This window comes from Choloepus didactylus, chromosome 6, assembly GCF_015220235.1.
Source record: "Choloepus didactylus isolate mChoDid1 chromosome 6, mChoDid1.pri, whole genome shotgun sequence".
Lineage (NCBI taxonomy): Eukaryota > Metazoa > Chordata > Mammalia > Pilosa > Megalonychidae > Choloepus > Choloepus didactylus.
In genome coordinates, this window is record NC_051312.1 from 53,787,801 (window position 1) to 53,808,651 (window position 20,851).

At 37.3% G+C, this 20,851-nt stretch overlaps 1 protein-coding gene across 3 annotated transcripts in view; it reads left to right on the top strand.

The window, feature by feature from the left end:
* The window catches only part of SLC5A12 (solute carrier family 5 member 12), a 47,748-nt gene that overhangs the window by 17,431 nt on the left and 9,466 nt on the right, over positions 1-20,851 (top strand). Inside the window, exons 5-12 of one of the 3 annotated variants that reach the window (XR_005217466.1) lie at positions 736-890; positions 1,010-1,150; positions 6,912-7,041; positions 8,002-8,090; positions 13,589-13,701; positions 15,581-15,648; positions 18,016-18,102; positions 20,551-20,668. Coding sequence is in view for 2 of the 3 variants with exons in the window: in XM_037840361.1 (XP_037696289.1) it covers positions 736-890; positions 1,010-1,150; positions 6,912-7,041; positions 8,002-8,090; positions 13,589-13,701; positions 15,581-15,648; positions 18,016-18,102; positions 19,788-19,994 (990 nt within the window). In the remaining variant the exon portion in view is untranslated. Of the gene's footprint in view, positions 1-735; positions 891-1,009; positions 1,151-6,911; positions 7,042-8,001; positions 8,091-13,588; positions 13,702-15,580; positions 15,649-18,015; positions 18,103-19,787; positions 20,377-20,501; positions 20,669-20,851 lie in introns of those variants that run through there. The other 2 variants (XM_037840359.1, XM_037840361.1) reach the window with 2 other exon arrangements.

Below are 20,851 nucleotides of genomic sequence, written 5' to 3' on the forward strand. Positions count from 1 at the left end.
TCCTCCTGAAACTCTGCCTTTCACACCTCGCAATTTGATCATCCTGCAGCTCTTAAAATTCCCTCCCCCATGAATGTGAAACGAAGTTTCTCATCATATAACTTCCTTTAACACTCTTTCATTGTTCTTAAGAAATCTCTTTTTTTTTAGTTAATTAAAAAAAGAAATCATTTAAGCCGGCTTGTGGGTGTCTATAGAATTCATCAGTCTCCCTTTAGGCAACCTATACCCTCCTCAATCTACAAATTCCAGCTTTCTTTCATTTGCTTAGGTAGACATGCTTCTCCTTCCTGCTTAAGGCCTTCACACGGGTAGCTTACCTGTATCCTCTTTGTCCTCTTTTCCTAGTAAATTTGTTTACATTCTTCAGAATTTACCTGGAATGTCACTTATTTAACACCAGATTAGGACTCCCTGCTATAGCTCCCATAGTAACTTGTCCTTAATTGTACTTACCACAATTTTAAATTAAAAGCCATACTGTTGTCTAATATCTGCTTCTCCTCCTAGACTATAAACTCTCTGGAGATAAGGAAGCACCTGTTCCTTTCCCTTACCATTTTATCCCCATGCTTAGCATAGTATCTGACACATAGTAGAAGATGCTCAGTGACTATTGCTGAACGAAGGAATGAACAAACGAATGAATGATTGCATTTGCAGGGAAGTTGTGCAGAGTTGGGAGAGTTGCAGGCTTCGTCTTTCAAGAATTCTCATCAATTCTCTCCATTTCAGGGAGGATTAAAAGCAGTGGTGTGGACAGATGCATTTCAAATGGTTGTCATGATTGTGGGCTTCTTAACCGTTCTCATTCAAGGATCAGCGCATGCTGGTGGATTACACATTGTGTTAGAAAGAGCAAGCAATGGATCTCGTCTAAACATATTTGAGTATGTCTAATGCTACCTTTCCATGCTTAATAGAGATTTAGCTGTGTGACTGCATCCCCTAAAATATTATCTCAGCATTAAAGGAACATCTTTGCTCATTCAGTCTCTCTGCCTCCTAGCTTTGATGTAGATCCTCTCAGGCGGCACACTTTTTGGACAATAACAGTGGGAGGAACTTTTACATGGCTGGGGATCTATGGAGTTAATCAGTCAACCATCCAGCGGTGCATCTCTTGCAAAACTGAAAAGCATGCTAAACTGTAAGTTGTTCCTCAGAAAGCATTTCTACATTTCTTTTGCCCTTTATTGGATACATATTATATGCTTCCTATTGTGTGTATGTCTTAGTATTCTAGGGTTTCAGTAACCAAGGACTACAAACTGGATGGCTTAAAACAGAAATTTACTGTGTCACAGTTTTGGAGGCCAGAAGTCTGAAATCAAGCACTTGACAGGGCCATGCTCTCTCGAGTCTGTTGGGAAGAATTTGTTCCATGCCTCATTCCTGGCTTCTGGCAGAGCTAACAATCCTTGATCCTTGCCTTGTGGAATACCACAATCTCTGCCTCTTTTGTTACATGGCCATCTTCTTTATCTGTGTCTCCTATCCCCTTCTTATAAGGACACCAGTCATACTGGATTAAGGGCCCACCCTACTCCAGTATGACCTCATTTTAATTTAACTAATTCCATTTGCAAAAACTATTTCCAAGTAAGGTCACATGCACGTGTACCTGGGTTAGGACGTCAGCATATCTTTTGAGGGGCTATAATTCAATCCATATTACCACGTATACGAGAGAAAGAGATTAACCTATCCTTTTCAAGGCAGGCATCACTACTCCCATTTTTCAAAAGTGTGTTTGAAAGACCTGCCTCAGCAAGGAAGTGGCAGATCTGGACTTTGAACTGAAGTCTGCCTGCCTTTGCTCTCATTCATTTGCTGTCTCCATATATTGAGAAACTACTAGGTTAAGTCAGGTGCTGTGGGTGGCAACACAAAAGTATGTAACACACATTTCTTGTTTATGATTTCTGTGATGATATATCCTTATCAATTATTTAATTCAGCATCTGGTCAACTATTATTTTTATTTATATACCCTTACAGTTTCTAAGGAGAGGTGAAAAGGAGGAAAACGCAATGTTATGAGGCAAGCCCTAGTGAGGCTTTAGTTGCTCCAACCCTTGCCTGGATAACCAGCTCCCAGCCTTGGCTGGTCTGTGTACTCTGAGGATGGGAGCAGAGGCAGTTTGTCAAACCTCTTCCAAGCCCTGCCAGCTTCCCCTGCTCTGGGACGGTGGCCAAGGGTAGCTTTGTACTCTCGTAAGGCTAGCAGAAATAAGTGAGAATTGCATTGAAAATGGTGTTGCATCTCCATTGCTCTGACTAAGGTTCTAGCCTGGTCAGGATGCACCAAACTTCTCTTCCAGCTAGAAAAATCACCATGCATACTCCCCCAGTCAATCTGAAATACTCTCAAGGAACATTTTCTTATTTTCACTGAAAAAAGGACAAAGTTGCCCAGAGATGGTTCAACCATATTGTACATTGAATTCCCAAAGGAGAACTGGAATATTATTACTTGCATGCCTCACATAGTCTCAGAAGGAAGAAGTAAAAGCATTGTCTAGTATTTTATCAATTCACAGAGGGCCTGGTCAAATCCTATTACAGCAAGTAATATCATAAACCCTCCTTACATTTGATCACGTTATCAAGTAGCTGACACTGAAAATGTATGTGACTTTGATTTTAAAATTCATCAGGGGAGCTGGCTGCATTAAAATAGTGTTGAATGTATCTATAAAGGGAACACTCTTTTGATGAAATAATCATTGTCTTTTAAATATAGGTATTTTTTTAAAAATCCTGTGAGTTTCTCCTATATTAGTTTTTCTTGTGAACATGCCTAATTTCTCCCTATTGCTAAATTTGGTCTGAAAATTAGAAAATTTATCTTTTTCATCATTTTCCCCCACGAGGCCAAGCACAATGCTTTCCTTTTATTAAATATTCATCGCTTAATAACAAAGTAAGATTTCAGGAAGTGCATGCTTGTACTTGTGTGTATATATGTGTATATATGCACATTTTATGCATATATATATATATAACATATATGCACACATTCACACACTCCTGTGTATGAATTTATGTGTTTGTGTATCTCAAAGCCTCATTTAGTGGATTGGTATATTTCAAACAAAAGTCAATGCTATCCCACTCACAATAGTCCCTTTGAATTTGTTTTATCAGGATTAAATGGGGATGAAAACTGGCAGAAATGGAGGGATTCTCCTGAAGAAAGAAATGTGTATTGTTTCCAAGCATTCAGAGCTGCTGCTCCTGGTTCCACTCATCCCACTCCTGTGGAGGAACCAGAACTATGATCAGAATCTTGTGAAAATAAAAACAATTTAAAAAATTAAAACTCGCTTTTGAAAAGCCTTCCCTGAGAGGCTCCAAGGTGATTAAATATAATTCAGGTGAGAGAGATTAGTCAAGATGGTCAGTACAGCTGTTCTAAGTGCACACAGCTGGAGAGGAGAGTGCTGTCGCAGGGAAAGGTTGGGGCTCTCATTTGTCGTACACCTGGAGCCTCAAGGACACGTCTGGGGCAGCCAGAGGCCACGCGGAGCCAGCTGCCGACTGATTCTCACCTAGGAGGCTCTGCAGCTCACTGACTAAATGTACCGCTTCTGCTCAATTGTCTGAGAGCCTGGTAGAATTAAAACATTCCATCAGAGCTTAGGAAAATCTCTGCTATTTGGGAAAAATACATCCTGTAACATAGGTCAGTGAAAATAGATCCATAAAGTTCAGGCTGAATGTGGCCAAAGTTAAAACCAAGAATGACTTACTACATATGCATTTGATTGTATGGCCAGGACTGCTGATTACAAATGCAAATTAATCTTAAACCAGATCTTCCTCGTACCTAGTAATATTACTTTGTCAGTTCATTTTGGATGTGCTCCCTAGAAGCTGATTTGGAGTAATTTTGTTACTAGATCCTAGTTTACCATCCTGGAGTGAAGGTAGTGAACGTGCTGAGAAAGTAGGAGGAGGTGATGCAGGGTATCGGGTGCCCCCCACTCTCCCCCTCCTCCCACTAAGGTGAGCACATGCACATGCAATTACTTTTTTTTTAAATTCAGTTTTATTGAGATGTATTCACATACCATACAGTCATCCATGGTGTACAATCAGCTGTTCACAGTATCAGCATATAGTTGTGCATTCATCACTCCAATCAATTTTCGAACATTTTCCTTACACCAAAAAGAATCAGAATCAGAATAAAAAATAAAAATAAAAGAGAACACCCAAATCATACCCCCATCCCACCCTATTTTTCATTTAGTTTTTGGCCCCATTTATCTACTCGTCCATCAATACACTGGATAAAGGGAGTGAGATCCACAAGGTTTTCACAATCACACTGTCACCCCTTATAATCTACACTGTTATTCAATCGTCTTCAAGAGTCAAGGCCACTGGGTTGAAGTTTGATAGTTTCAGGTATTTACCTCTAGCTATTCCAATACATTAAATCCTAAAACGTGTTATCTATATAGTACATAAGAATGTCCACCAGAGTGACCTCTTGACTCCATTTGGAATCTCTCAGCCACTGAAATTTCATTTTGTTTCATTTTGCATCCCCCTTTTGGTCAAGAAGATGTTCTCAATCCCGTGATGCCAGGTCCAGATTCATCCCCAGGAGTCATATCCTGCATTGGCAGGGAGATTTACACCCCTGGGATTCAGGTACCACATAGGGGGGAGGGCAGCGAGATCACCTGCCAAGGTGGCTTAGTTAGAGACAGAGGACATGCAATTACTTTTGTTTTGTCCTCATTACCATAGTTTTTCTTCATATCTCTATCATATCTGAAATTAACTTATTTATTTCATTTCAGTGTTTATTACCTGCTGCAAACCCAGAATATATTCTCCATGAGGATGGGTTCAGTGTCACTCACTCCTATATTCACAGTACCTGGAATGGGGATGGGTACATAGGGATGTCCAATAAATATTTTTTAAATGAGTCAATGAAGTGGCCTAAATTACAAATAGGAGAATTACTTAGTCCCTAAGAGAATCGAAGTCCATGTCTGATGAGAAACAAATTCATTAAGTACAAAGACTTTAACATTCTATACAATCTTACCATTGGTTTGTCATTTCCCATAGTTTCCTGGTAGTTTTTAAATGGTTTTGCATGATATAGAATGTCTTTTATATGACAATATAGCCTACACATACTTTTACAAAGTAACTCACTAGATCCTCATATTAGTCCTATAATAAGAACTAAGGGATGAGTATTACACTGTTTCTGCAGATGATGAAATTGGCTCAAAATGTTATGTGACATTTCTAAGGTCACACCTTTGTTAGAATAAAGTCTTCTGATTCCAGGTCCAATGTTCTACAATTTTTCTGAAGGAAATAAAGAAATAGTATAAAGTAAGCAATCATACTGTAATGAGTTTCTATTATTTATTCATTCATTCAATCAATCATTTATTACCAAAAATAAAATAATTTTACATCTACTATATGCCAGTACTATTATAGGCCCTGGGGACATAGCACTGTGTTTGTTTGAGTAGGGGGAAACAGATATTAAACATATGAATATACTATAAAATTTCAGGTAATGATAAATTACATAATGATATAAAGCATTATAAGTAGTATAAACTGATGAGAGAGCAAGGAATGATTATTTCAAATAAGAATAATCAGGGACCACTCGAGGAGACTACCGAGTAAAGGCTTAAGTAGAATTTGCCTGAATGGCAGGTAGCAGGAGTACAACTAAAGCAGTTATGCGTATTGCACATTTTACGTAGAATTGTATTCCCAAAAGACTGCTTCTAAATCAACCCCCTTCAAACAAAAATAAACAGAAAACAAAGGTAAACACTGTTAAAATACTCCCAAGGAAGTTGGGTAACTAAAAGCACTGAGATGGAAACCTTTTCTAATATGCAAAATGAAAACTCTTGCCAATGGGCTACTTCTCTAAAATATTTGCATTATGAATGAGGACTTTAACTTGAGGATTTTCTGAAAGTCAGGGACAACTCTACAATAGAGGTTTGGGGGTTTTTGGTATAAATGTATGTCCTTACATTGGAATTGGATGCAGCTGAGATCCAGATGATTCCTGTCAGCAGTGCCAGATCTAAGAATATGCCCAGCGTTGCTCTCTTGGCCTCCTCCAGAATGAAATTGTTTATTTTTTCAGACCAACGATGTAAGGCCAGCCCACTTTCAAGTCTTTGCTGGACTTAAGAAAATGATTAAGAATTTAACATTCAAAAAATAGTGATGAATATGAAATAACCAGAGGATGCTAGGAAGCACTCAAGCTGGAATTAAGTGTATGTGTGCTTGTAGGGATAAAAATGAATTGCTCTAAATAATATGAGTAAAATGACCTTAAGTTTTTCATACATCCTATTGACTCTAAAAACTCAAGTTTTAACTTTCATCTGAATTCGTCTCCAAAGTGAATATTTCCAAAACTTGTCTTCTACATTTATCTCATTATCCCTCTGGAAAAGATGTTAAAATGTAAGTTGGCTTTTTGACAGTTTCACGAATTGAGTAGGGGGAATCACTTAAAGTTATATGAGTGATTGGTATGTGAAATTTCATCCAAGAAAATAGATCTCATGTCACATATATTAGGGCTTTGCAAAAAAAAAAAAAAAAAAAAAAAAACCAATTTAAAATAAAATTCATATAAAATCTATCTTTTTCTAGCTTGGTAAGCCATCTGAAAATGTAATGTTCCTTAAAGAGAGAGAGAGAGAGAGAGAGAGAGAGAGAGAGAGAGAGAGAAAACATAAGTATAAAATGAAGGCTGTAGAATTTTATTTTACTAGAAAAATGGAAAAAAAAAAAAAAAAAAGACAGCTACCTGGAGTTTCTGGTAATGGCCTCACTACTGGATAATGACATTTAGGCTACCAATGGGCCTGTGTGCTCTTTTCTAGCGCCCTGTACTTTAACCTGCTGGGTCTCTGGATTATTCTGGTGTGTGCTGTCTTCTCTGGCTTGATCATGTACTCCCACTTCAGAGACTGTGACCCTTGGACTTCTGGCATTATCTCAGCGCCAGACCAGGTAGGGGTTCCTTGGGGCCAGTGGTGAATGACAGGAGTGACAGGTGCTTCTGGGTATTGTTGGGTGATACAGGGCCTTTCTCTTTTTCCACCCACACCCTGAGGACTTGGATTGTTCCCTCCTTTCTTGGGTGATATCACCACGCACCAGGTTCTAATATGGGGGAGGGGGGGTGAGCCGGTAAAAGGACAGCATCTCACCTAGTCCCTGAGGACAAGGCCTGGAGGCAGGGCAAGGCTGAGGAGAAGGAGGGTAGGCTAGAACCCGTGACTTTGGTTGTTGAAGCTGTTTTTTGACTCCTTTTTCTACACATTTCAAAATTGACTGATACTTTAATCTAAAACTGAACAAAACGACCCTTATTTCTACAATGCTTCTGCTCACGTCTTCTCATCATAGCTTGCACAGCATCATGGAGGATGTGCTCAGAAGGAGCAATCACCCCCCTTCTCTCCCTCTGTATATGCCACTGTCCCTCTTTGCTCTGTGGGATGCTCTCCCACAAACCTGGCTACAGAGTTGGACCATAATACCCAGCTTCACTGAAGGGATGTTTTAGAGTCCCCCCCGCCCAGGGTATTAAGGGTTTAGTTGCTAACTGTAGGTGTAAACAGGCAAGAAAATAGTATACATTGTAAGCCTAGGAAAAGTTAAAAAAAAAGTCCCTGAACCTTCTAAAGTTCATCCTGTCTCCCGATATCGACTGTCCCCCTCCCAATCATCCCCTTCCCTAAAGCTGGAATTCAGATCCACCAAATTTGATTGACCATAACCTCAATCTCTAGCATCTAAACAACCTTAGTACATGGTCCATGCATGTTTCTCTCATATTATTATTTTATTTTGTATTTGTTTTGTTTGTCTTTTTTTCTACCTCCTATTCCTAAAAGGTGACATTGCCACATTTCAGACTCTACTGATAAGACCATTAATCCTATCTTTTTTTTGCCTTCTCTTCAGCTGATACCATACTTTGTCATGGAGATATTTGCCACAATGCCAGGACTGCCAGGACTGTTTGTGGCTTGTGCCTTCAGCGGGACTCTGAGGTTAGTATTTTGATAACCCTGTGCTCTGATGATGATGATGATGGCATGATGATGACAAAAGGATGCTGATGGTAGTAATCACCAATTTTACGGAGTACTTGTGTACCTTTTGCCTGGCTGAGTGTTTATGTATATTAACTCATTAATTCTCACATGGTGTATGAGACTGAAAATTTACTCATATTATCACCATTTTGCAGATAAGGAAACTGAGATTTAGCAATGTAGGTAACTTACCTGGAGTGAGTGAGTAAATTGCAGAGGGTTGATGCAAGCTTTGGTCTGCCCTTACTTTAGACTTCTCTGCTTATGATCAACCTTGTCTGATGCCAGCTGCTCCCATGAATTCACATCACCCTAACATTAGGCAGCTCACTCTAATGGCTGTTCTCATTCAGCTGCAATATGTTCCTGCAGATCTATCATTTTTATTCCATTCTTTATATCTTCCAGAGCATCCTCAGGAAGATAACAGATTCCATCCACAAATGAAAGATGTTATAAACATAAAATGATTCATACATTTATTCTGACAAATATTTTGGAAGGCTTTTATTATTCCAGGCACTGTTGGCAATATTGGATTCACTGCAAAGAACAAGACTGGCATAAGCATTGCTCTCTTACGACACTTGCATTATAATAGACATGAGAGATAGATATTACATAAGTATACAAAAAAAAAAAAAAACCCATGATAGTGTTTGATAATGGCAGGTAATATAAAGGGAAAGGGAGGCTGATGTTCTAGAGAGGGTTGAGGTGTGGGGTTCTGTTTTTGCTAGGGTATGTAAGGAACTCTCTGAGTAGGCGACACGTGTTGAGATCTGAGGGAGGAAAAGAAACTATGTGAAGAGCAGGGAGAGGCTTGGGGGAGGAGCAAATGCACGAGACCCAGGAGAGAAACTGCACAGAGTGTTTGAGGAAAAGAGAGAGTGGCTGAAGCATAAGAAACTAGGAGGAGAGCAGGCTGGGATGAGTTTGGAGATTTGGCCAGTGATGAGAGCACAAAAAGCCTTCAGGGAATTGTGAAGCGTTTGGGCTTTAAGGTAAATAGAAAGACATTAGAGGGATTGAAACAAGAAAGTGAGTGATGTCATATGATTTAACACATGCTTCTATGTGGAGAAGCGATGATAAGAAAAGCAAGTATGGAGAAAGTGGGTAACCAGTTAGGAGGCTTTTGCCTTAATCTGGATGGGAGATGATGATGGTGTGGAAAAGGGTGGGGCAACAGCACTGAGGGCAATGAGCTAAAACCTAAAGATGGAATCATGAATTTCCTTTAAGCCAGACCCTCTGCTTTATGAACCAGAGACTCAGGTGGGGGCAGGGGGGTAAGTCTAATTTTCCCTTCTGGTGCTCAGTTGTAAAGAATAAGTGATGGGATTGGTTAAAAGCCCATTTTAAGATTGTGAAATAATCAAAGGCAAAAAGTCATACTGATACAAAATTTCCTGTCTCAGTGAATAACAAAGGTCTGCAAATTCGGTGGCTTAGAACAACAGAAATTTACTGTCTCACAGTTCTGGAGGCTCGAAGTCAGAATCAAGGAATCTGTAGGACCATGCTTTCCCTGAAGGCTACAGGGCTGTCGGGGTGGCCAGCTGGCAATGCATGGCATTGTCTGGCTTTGGCATGACTCAGTTTTTGCCTCTGTCACATGGCTATCTTCTCTCTCTCTCTTTCTCTAAGGACACCAGTTATAGTGAATTAGGACCTTCGCTAGTCCAGTTGGGCCTCATCTTAACTCAGTAACCACACAATAATATCTTCAAAGATCCTGTTTCTAAGTAAGATCACATTCACAGAACTGGAGGTTAGGACTTGAACGTATCTTTTGGGGGAACGCAGTTCAATCCATAAGAGTCACTGTTTTCTTCCTCCAAGCTCTCATCTCACCCTGGTAGAGTTAACTACTGTTAATCATTTCTTGTTTGCCAGCCATAAAATTTCCATGCTTATATGAACATATATATGTATATAACTTCTAGTGTACACAAAAGAGATGGTATTTTATATACTGCTTAATTAATTTGATATTATAATTTAGAAATCTTTTCATATCAGTAGATCTCCTTATTCTTTTTATCAAATGTACTTTATTTGACTTGTCCTGTATTGAAAGGCATTACTAATAATGCTGAAATTATGTATCTTTAGAGGTTGGGAAAAGATACCTGTCGACTACATTTCAAGAGGAAGAATTGCTGTGCCAAAACATATATTCGTTAAAATTCTCATGGATACTGCTAAATTGGCCTCCCAAAAGTCTGTACCAGTTTGTACATTGAGAGTGCATCTTTCTCCATACTGCCACGAGTACTGGGTACTATCAAACTTTTAAAATTGACAATCTGATAGGCAAAAAATGGTGACTAATTTTAATATGAATTCCTTGATAATAAATGGGATTGACTATATTTATTGGCAATTTGTATTTCTTTTTTTCTGTAAAATTCCAGTTCAAGTTCTCTTTTTTTTCTTTTATTGGGCATTCCTCTTTAAATATAAGAAAAATAGACAATTCACATACATGTCTCACATATTTTGTCTCACTTATTCTTTGTCTATTCACTTTATTAATGGTGTTTTGGGGCATATAGAAATTTGAATTCAGATTAATCCATCTTTTATGTTATAGCTTTGGGGTTGATAGCATGCTCAGATTTCTCCAATCCATGATTATAAATAGTTGTCCAGATAACATGCTAATATATTTATGGTCTTATTGACCTATTTGTCTATAGCTCTGCCAATACATATAATTTTAATGACTATCTTTTAACAATATGAATTAATATTTGTTAGACTGGAAGCTATTGATTACATTTCTTTTACAGAATTTCACCACCACATAGATTTTTCTTCTAATTATTTACCTTTCATTTTTTTGGCAGGAGGGGGTTGATTGTACTCAAATCCTGATTTTTGCAGATTTTTAATTTTCCTTTTCTTTTCTAATTGTTATAATTTGAGGTCTATGCTCCTATATAATTGAGGTCATAGAAGATATCCTTTAACAGGAGTGATTCATAAGTTTCACCATTAAACATGGTAATGACTTGATTCAAAAATATAATTTACATTTAAGAATATTCACATAAAAATTAATACAATTGTAAAAGCTTTTTAAATGGACAAAAATACATCTATTTATTCTACATTTAGGGAAGATGTTTATTAGGCAAGAGTTGAATATTGGTAAATGAAATTTTGGCATATATTGCATTGTATTTGTGTTTGTTTCTGAGTGTGTGTTTCAAAATAGCAATATCCTTGAATTCCTGGAATAATTTTCACTTGCTTATTGTGTAATTTTAGTTTAGTGAACTGCCAAATTACTTTTACTAATACTCTTTTTTAGGGTTTTGCATTAATTACACAAAGTGATATTATTCTGTGGCGTTGGTATTAGGATCTCAAGGTAACTAAGGAGACAAACAATGAGCACCAGAAAATGAAACACAAGTAGGGGTGACAATCTTTTATACGTAGCTTCATTTTTTTGTTTTATCCTAAGGCAAACTCATTCCAGACTAAAAAACTATATCTGTGAACAGATTAATTCCCACATAAGAGAATGGTTGACTCTTGATCCCAAATCCAAAAATTCCAAGGAAGGGACTCACGGGACAGTACAGATTATACTCCTTGTATAATCTGTAGTAATTACTCATACTTTAATCATGAAAAGCATATGAATTTAGGAAAAGATAAGAGTATGAGTAGAGTGAAGAGGTGGTGCAGTTGAGGTATAGGAAGAAAAATAGCTTTGCACCATCTTGTATCAGATTTTACTTCTGAGATATTGACGTATAGATAGCTGCAAAAGCAACCCAGCAGAAGTTCAACAGACCTGATCCTTGTGGGCTAAATTCAGCTTTATGCTCCCTCCCTCAAAATGGATTCAAGGGTCAAATATAATGTTTGAAACTTTCACATAAGTTATTTTGAGAAAAAACTGTTGGGAACATTGATCATCTCCTTTCCCTTATTTGACTTTCATGGAGCTGCAGATAGAAGGGCAGTCTGATAGGGAACACAGACTATGTCTTGGTGTGGGAAAATGGGAATGGTACCCAGAAACGGGGCTTAGGGAGTTTCTCTTTGCTACATGTGTCATTTAGGGAAGGGACTCTCAAATTTTACATAAGATGGACCTGAAACTATTCCAACCTGAAGTGACTTAGAGCTGAAATTATTAGTAGTATTATTTTGTATTGCATAAAAATGAAGACATTTGAATTTGCTTACATGCACTCTTACTAAATCTTTGGCATAGCTACAGCTTTTCTTCAAATGAGCACTGGAGCATGACAAAATAAACAATTAGCTGATGAATATTAATGAATAACTTATAAATGGCTGGCCTTGCTTTATTCATCAACTTGTTCCTTTTCCAGAAACTTTTGTTTTTGGTTGTGATTTCACATCATGTGAATTTAATATAGTGATCTATAGTGATTGAATATAGCTAAAACATTCCTAATCTATATAATGAGTTAAATAAGCTTGCATGATCTTCTGCAAAGAAAACCCCAACTTCAGGTGCTCTGTCACCTAAGTGAGTTTTAGAGCCATGGGACTAAACTTTGATTGCAAAGATAGAGAGAGAATATCAGAGCTTTAATGTAATTTTGGTCTTTGCTTCCTTCCCAGTCTTCTTATACCTTACTCTTTCGTTATTGTAATCCAGCTACTCTGGTCTTCCTTCAGATTTTTGAATGTAACAAGCTCCTTTCCATCTCATGACTTTTATATATAATTTTCTATTTTTTATATAACATCTTTTTCCTACTTTTCAAGGGTCCTTTCAGTGCCTGTCTTAACGTGATTTCCTAAGGGAAAGATTTCCTAACTTCATATCATTTTAGATCTCTGCAGGCCATCCACTCACAGCACCTTGTTATTTTCCTTTATAACAATTTTCATAATTGTAATCAATTGTATAATTGCGTGTTAAATGTCTGTGTCCCCAGGTAGAGTGGAGTGGAAGATCTATGCCCTTCTGTTTCACCAATGGATGGCTAGTACCCAGAATGAATAAAGATGAATAAATGAATAAATGAATAAATGAATGATTAATGAATGGCAAGCATTACTGGTTACTAGGTTAGGAAATTTACTACTTCCCACCTTCAGTCCACTTTAAACATATACATACACATATCCATCCTGCCCCCTCACACTCAGCTACTGTGAATACTTATGAACCTCTTTCTGTTAAGGAGAATTAATGAGAATTAGAGCATGAAAATGCGGTTTTGTCAATCTTGTTTGTAGAAGAATTGAAAGAGCATTAGCAGAGGAACAACTTTGAAGTATGAATAAAACACACCATCCTTGTATATCCCCTGGAGTCCCAGTATAAGGATATATGTATGCATCTGTTTTTCCCAGAGCCCTGCCTTGTCTGTCTGCCCTGGATGACAGGACAAGCTGATGGCTCAGCCTTATTTAGCTTGGACAAAGCTCTTGCTTTTCTCTCCCTGTAGCACCGTGGCTGCAAGCATCAATGCCTTAGCAACAGTGACCTTTGAGGATTTTGTCAAGTGCTGTTTTCCCCATCTCTCCGACAAGCTGAGCACCTGGATCAGTAAAGGCTTATGTAGGTATACCTTGTTGACGTTCCATTCCAATCATGAAATGTACGTGTAGTACATGTCAGAATCTTGCACACACTATTCATAACACACAGGCACAAAGACACACTGAGATACTTGAAGAATCTCACATACAGATTAATGCACTTATAAAGATATTAGGAGGATGTCAGGAAAAGTAGCTTGCCTTTCACTGACCTTATTTTCAGACACTGTTCTGTGCTCAGCCTACACTCTAGATGTATCACATAAACATATCTTGAGTATGCTCTGTGCTGATCATATTAGTCCTTCCACATGGAAAGACTTTCTGTTCATGACGGCTAGTCATTCTTTAAAATAAATACCAAATTCCTTTCTAAAGGATCCCTTATACCAAATTCAGCCCATCTCAAAGAATAATGACTCCTTGATTAATCATATAATAGCATGTTTATAATCACTATAGCACTTCTCATGCTGAAATATAGTTAAATGGTTTATGTATAAACAAATTATAAATAAAAACAAATAATATTTTAAGTATAAATGAAGTATAATTTTTGAAGTATAAACAAATACTTAAGTATAAACAAATAAAATACTTAATAAAGAAAATGTAGGTAATTCAGGAAAATACATGTATTTTACAAATAAAATCAGTATCTATCTATTTAATTTTGTTTCTGGTTGTTTTTGTTCCCTAGCACACAAGAGTGAGCATTTTTTTTGTGCCACTATGTATTCTTTGAAAATGAAAATGGCTTATTTACTTAACATTATGCTATTGTTAATTTTTTTATCCATTTTTGTAATGTTATGATGAAAACCCATGTACACAAATCTTTGTCTGCATCTGTGATGCTTTTACCTTAGTAAAAAATTCCAAAAGAAAATGACCTGGTTAGTTAATACAAATTTATTCACAGTTCTTGATACATATGATGAAATATAGATAGAATATACAAATAAACGAAAATAAAATCAATGTTTATTTGTGGCAGCAACGAATGGGGAAATACTAGCACTTGGTACTAGTATTTTTCCCAATATTCCCAAAGTTGATAGGCAAACTATCAGTTATGTTTTAATTTGCTAGTCATTCAGTTACCTTTTGCTTTAGTTTGTGTTTTCGATTTATAGTTGAATTTGAACATTTTTCTGAAGGTAAGTGCCCATTTGTATTTCTTTCTGAAAAGTAGAATTATGTCCTGTTTTGTTTTTATGGGATAGTAGAGTTTTATTGTTTGGTTTTAAAATATCTTTTTACATAAAAGAAAGGATCTATTGCATCCCAGTTTGGTTTTTTAAAAATATATTTCAGATGTTCAGAAATTAAAATTTTATTTTTTTATTATTTGATCTATTTCCTTATGTTTAGAAATTCTTTCCTATTCAAACACATCTATATCTTTACTTGTATTGCCTTCCAGATTACAGCTATTTAATATTTCATATTTAATGTTCAATCTATTTAAATTATTTGATTTTTGATTAATGATTTGAGGTGAGAATACAAATTTGTTTATTTATCATATAGATTTTATCAGCATCATTTATCCACTATTCCTCATTGGTTTTTAATGTTTTCCATAATAATAGTAATGTATAATAAAAAGGTATTTCATGTGTAAGGAAATTTCAAATGTATATATTTATTTATGTAAATTATTTAGCAATTACATAATTATTAGCAACTAACACCATCTTGACTAGGAAATCATGTCCTTGGGAGAGAGGTGTTTTCTGTATGCTCTGCTGGGGGCTTGGGCTGGCTGAATGGGGAGCGCAGCCATGCTGAGATCCCTTCTGATAGAGCTTGCATCAGGATCTGTCTTGGGCAGGGACTCAAGGAATCGCCCTGGAGCTGGCAGGGATGATGGTCATGAATTTCTTTTCCCTCAGGTCTCTTGTTTGGTGTGATATGCACCTCCATGGCGGTGGCCGCGTCCCTCATGGGAAGCGTTTTACAGGTAATGAGAAGGAGAAGACACATTTGATGTCATAGCATCTTTTGTCCCACTCTCTTTTCCAATGCTTTGCCTATCCTGCCAACAGTCAAATGTGGTGAGTCATTAATAACAGCTCTAAATTTAACATACTTGCAAAATTCCAACCAAAATTACTTTCAGAAGGGGAAACTTTAAGCTAGTGATGGAACTCAGTGACAAGATGCACAGTGACAAAATCAGAAACTTTAAAAATCGAGATCTGAGTTTATGATCCTGAAATAAAAGTAGTAATAATAATTATAATAGTAAAAACAGTAATAACAATTAACATTTACGAGGAGAAATTTAAGCTAGATGAATTTTTTTTTCAATTAAATACAATGTCAATAACAAAAAGGATAAAATGTAAGACTTGTTTGGCTTTGAATAATATTGAAATTTTTCTTTAAATTTCAAAACACTTGGATTTTTTTCTCTATTATGTAAAGGCAGTGTCTTTGGAAGATCCATACTGACTAATTCCTTTGCAGAGATGTTCAATTTCCATCTTCCTAGAATAAACAACTATACTAACTTACTGACTTTTCTGCTAATAAATTAGCTTCCAAATTCAGGAACCACAGCAACTATGAATTAAGGCTATCAATCAGCAGAGGAAATGCCCAGAGTCTTAAATTAAATATTGATTTTGGAGAAAAGGATGCCTTTAATTTTATCTGCCTCCACCAGGTAAAAATATATCTGTGACATTGGCATCTCTGAAAATTAAACTAGAAAAACAGGGCTAACAATGCATTGTGGTTCATCTCTCTGAACAAAGGAACTTATTACAGTTGGAGAGGACTTGAAGGTCCTCTCTCTTTAGTTTTTATAAAGGAAGAGGATTCTCAGAAGTAGAATGAATGTGAATTAGTAATGGGGGGGGGCCCAAATCCTAATTATGTGTGGTAGGACTGAAGTTGGAACCCAAATTTCCAGACTATTAGTGCTGGACTCCGAAGACATCTTTTCTGTTAAACAAAAGAAGAAGGCAATTGTGGTGGTTTGTGCTCTTAACGTTTCAGGGTTGGGGGTGGGAGAAAAAGAAAAGGAAGGAAGGATGGAAGGAAGGAAGGAAGGAAGGAGGAAGGAAGGAATGGAGGAAGGAAGGGAGAGTAGGAGGGAGGGAGGGTCTTCTGTTTAGGAGAAGGGACTTCTCTAGGAATTTAGAGCCAGACAAAGTTGAATTTAAATCTTCGTTCTGCCACTTTTTAACAAGAGTTAGACCTTTAACAGGTTTTCTGAAGTCTCAACTTCCTCATCAATAAATGGGGTTAGTGCTAACTACTATAGTGGTTTTGGGAGGATTAAATGAGATCATGTATTTAGTTGCCTAGAAGTTCATCTTATCAATCTAGGACATAGGTAGTGCCTGACAAATATGAGAGTTAGTCACTTTTATAATATCCTTAGAGCATCCTTGGCTTAGCCACTTGATCTAAAAGCCATACAATTTCAGAATTGATGGGACTAGATAGGGCTGCACTGCCGAGTGGCTGCGTCTGTTAGTGTGCATTTGCGCATGCAGGCACAGGTTCACTTCATGTGTGCCAGTGCGTGTGTACTTGAAAGATTCTTGGCAGGCCATAGCACAAGGCTATATGTTAGCAGCAAATTAGTATAATGAAAGTCCCTTTCCAAATCATTGGGTTCAGTAACTTAAAAACTGTCAGATATGCAAATGTATTTGCCAAACATCTTCATTTTCCAAAAGAGTTGATAGAATCATAATCATCTCCTTTGGACAATATAAATCATCTTCTTTGGACAATGGGGGAGAAGAAAATGGGATATGGAGTGTTCAATGGCTTCCCCCAAACATTCCAATCTAATGCTTCAACATCCTGGAGATCTGGGTAGGATTGTAGGGGTGGGGAGGAGGGCAGCATGCAATTATTATTCTAAAGTGATGTAATTGTTCCAATTAAATTAGAGCAGCTGACCAGCTATGTAAGATATAAAGCATAAGTTATAGATCTATTTCTTTGGTACATTATAGAAAGCATTTCTACAAGATAGAAAATAAATAAATAAATCAATGAGTTACAGCTGAGGTAAAGCTTCCTCTATCGAGTCCATATTCCTGTGTTTTGTGTATATATGTATATAGACATGTGTATGTATATATTTACATATATAAATGTCTGTCTATGTGTGTTTTATACAATGCTTATCACTGAGCCCAGAAGAGATTGCTGACTTCCAGAAAGCAAATGGTTAATAAGTGGCACAATCAGAACAAGGACCAGGATTTCTTTCTGGGTTCAAAGGAGGGAAGGGAGGGGAGACTCAGGCAAAACACAGATACAGCGGAATAGAGGGCTTTATCTGGTTTGCTTTACCCCACAGGCGGCCCTCAGCATCCATGGAATGTGTGGGGGACCAATGCTTGGCTTGTTCTCTCTGGGAATTCTGTTCCCTTTTGTGAACTGGAAGGTAAGGACCTCACACCCTACCTCAGAAACTCAAGCTAAGACTGGGTCCTAGCTGTTTACTTTACTCTTTTCTTACTCCTTTGTTGAAAGGTCTTTTGTATTTGCCAGGAAAAGAATGGTGACTTCTTTCCACAGTAGAACTAAACAGAACCTCCCAGTCTGACTTTTAGAAGCTAAAAGCAAAGAGTGGAAGAAGTGGTCATGAAATACCATATGCCATGGTATCAAAGCTGATTCTTTAAGGTTCAAATTTAAAGTCTTCTCTAAACTAAGGGCCAAAAAAGGGCAATTTAAGTAGATATTGAAGTCAGAAATAATTTAGTTAAAACAGAATATTTAAAACTTCAAAATATTTATTTAAATGTCAAACTTTCTGTATTTAGAAACAAAGTTACAGCTAACTTAATTAAACTAAGGGTGAGGGGACAGGTCTAGGATGAGGGGACAGGTCTAGGATATTCAAGACAGGCATTTTCTGTTTCATTGGACTGGCAGGCTGATAGCAGGTCTTCAAGTAAATTCTGGTGACTAGCTGTGTAGACGTCAAAACAAATATTTATTTGGAAGAAAATAATATAATAATTTTTTAAAAATTAAAGTACAATTTTCTTTATTCTAACAAAAGGTCCGTTTTTCACTTATTGCCATTTACAACCTCCATGTATATATTTTTTAAGTCTTTAGACTAGGAAACTTGACCCTACTGTTCTTTGCTAATAAACATTGTTTAGGATACTCAGTAAAGCCCTAGCCATGACACATCTGATGAGGCCTTTGTGGCTGCCTGACCTTTACTGGCTTCTCTTCTAGATAAATCTTGGGCTAGGTAGAAGGAAGAGATGTGTAGGGAGTATTTGGGCATTTGCAGCACTTCCCCTGCAGTTCTGTAAGGAGAAACGTTGTCTTAACCTGATATTGGGGTTGACAAGGATAGTTTTGACAAAATGAGGGAAGGCAATTTCCTAGCCACAGAAAAACTATGAGCAAGCTATCTAACATTGTAGTGTATTCTAAATATTAACTTCATAGCTATACTAGTAAATTATGATGTTTCTATTTATTCAGGAAAACCTTACTGTAGAGGAGAATAAATTTTATAAATTTGTGTCACCTCTCCTCTCATCATGGGCTGTGACTGACCCCACTAATTGATCATGACTTTCCTTCCCACAGAATCTGGAATTCTTCTCTGCATGTCTCTTAGGCAGCTACTATACTTCCACAGAGCTGAAATCCATTTGCCCTTTACTGGTAGACCATGGGTCAGCAAACTATAGCCCTCAGATTAAATCCAGCCCGTTTCCAGTTTTTCCTATGGCCTACAAGCTAAAAATGTTTTTACATTTTTAAATGGTTGAAAAATCAAAAGAAGGATAATATTTCATGACATGTAAAATTTATATGAAATTTGTACTTCACTGCCCATAAATAAAGTTTTACTGGAACTTAGCCACTCTCTTTTGTTTCTATATTGTCTGTGGATGCTTTTATGCTATAGTGGCAGAGTTGAGTAGTTGTGAAATAGACTATATGGCTCACAAAGCCTAAAATATTTATTTTTTGATCATTTCTAGAAGATATTTGCCAATCCTTGGTCTAGACCAAGGCATAAGTATTCAAACTACATAGGTGACTTTAGTTTCCCTGGACAATAATGGGCAAAGTATTCTGGTTCTGTTAATTCAGGAGTCTCTTGTGGATAAATGGAGAAGCACAGAAGTGAACAAGTGTTTCCTGTCACAGAGAAGACTCAGCTATCTAGCAGCGATCGATCAGGAGCATCATGAACTCAGTTTCCAGTGGTCCTGGTCTCTGCTAGACTCTTCTGGCTTCTTTACAGGAGAAACAATTCAACGCATTGGCTTTTTACTAACCATTTATGAAGACATATAACCCTTAAATGGCAGGATTAGTGAATACACTTGTTAGTATTTGGACTCAACCAAAACACTCCCAAATTTGAAAGTCAAGGGATTCTGCCAGAATCTTGAGAAGAAAGATGGGAGTAAGAATTTTTGAGTAATATGTCAGTGAAAAATAACATATTTTCTCCATTATCTGAAGTTTTCCTCAACTTCTAAAACTCTTCAACTGGGATTTGAGGTTCCAACAGTTTTTTAAGTGATAAAGAGAAATGAGCCAAATAGAAACAATTATTTTCCTGTTAAGAAGTCGAAATATAATGACCATTGTCAAATTCTCCAGTGTCTTCATTTAAGAAGCTGAATTGTGGGAGTTGGAAAGAAGGTAGATTGAGTGGGATGTTTCCATCACATGTGGCCAAGAATTTGGGATCAACAGCCAGTATCTCTGAGGCAAAGGACTCACCATCTCATTATTCTTTCAACAGACAGCTTTGTTCAACCCTCTAATAACTTTCGTTTTTTGTCCTTCATCAAGGGTGCACTAGGAGGTATTCTAACTGGAATCACCTTGTCATTTTGGGTAGCCATTGGCGGCTTGGTTTATCCTGCACCAGACTCCAAGACACTTCCCTTGCCTTTGTCAACAGACCAGTGTGTCCCATCAAATTTTACAGCATCAGGGTCTCAAGTGCTCTATGGCAGGTAGGCTCACCTTAAAGATGACCTCAAGTCCCTGAGAGGGGGTTGGTAGGTTAAAGGAAGCTGCCCTCTTCAGGGATAAGTCTGATAAGACATATCTTGCACTCCTATGAGGATCACTCTGGGAAGTACCCAGCACTGAAGAGGGCCATGCAGAGCTCCAGCTTTCTACAGGTATCCATTCCT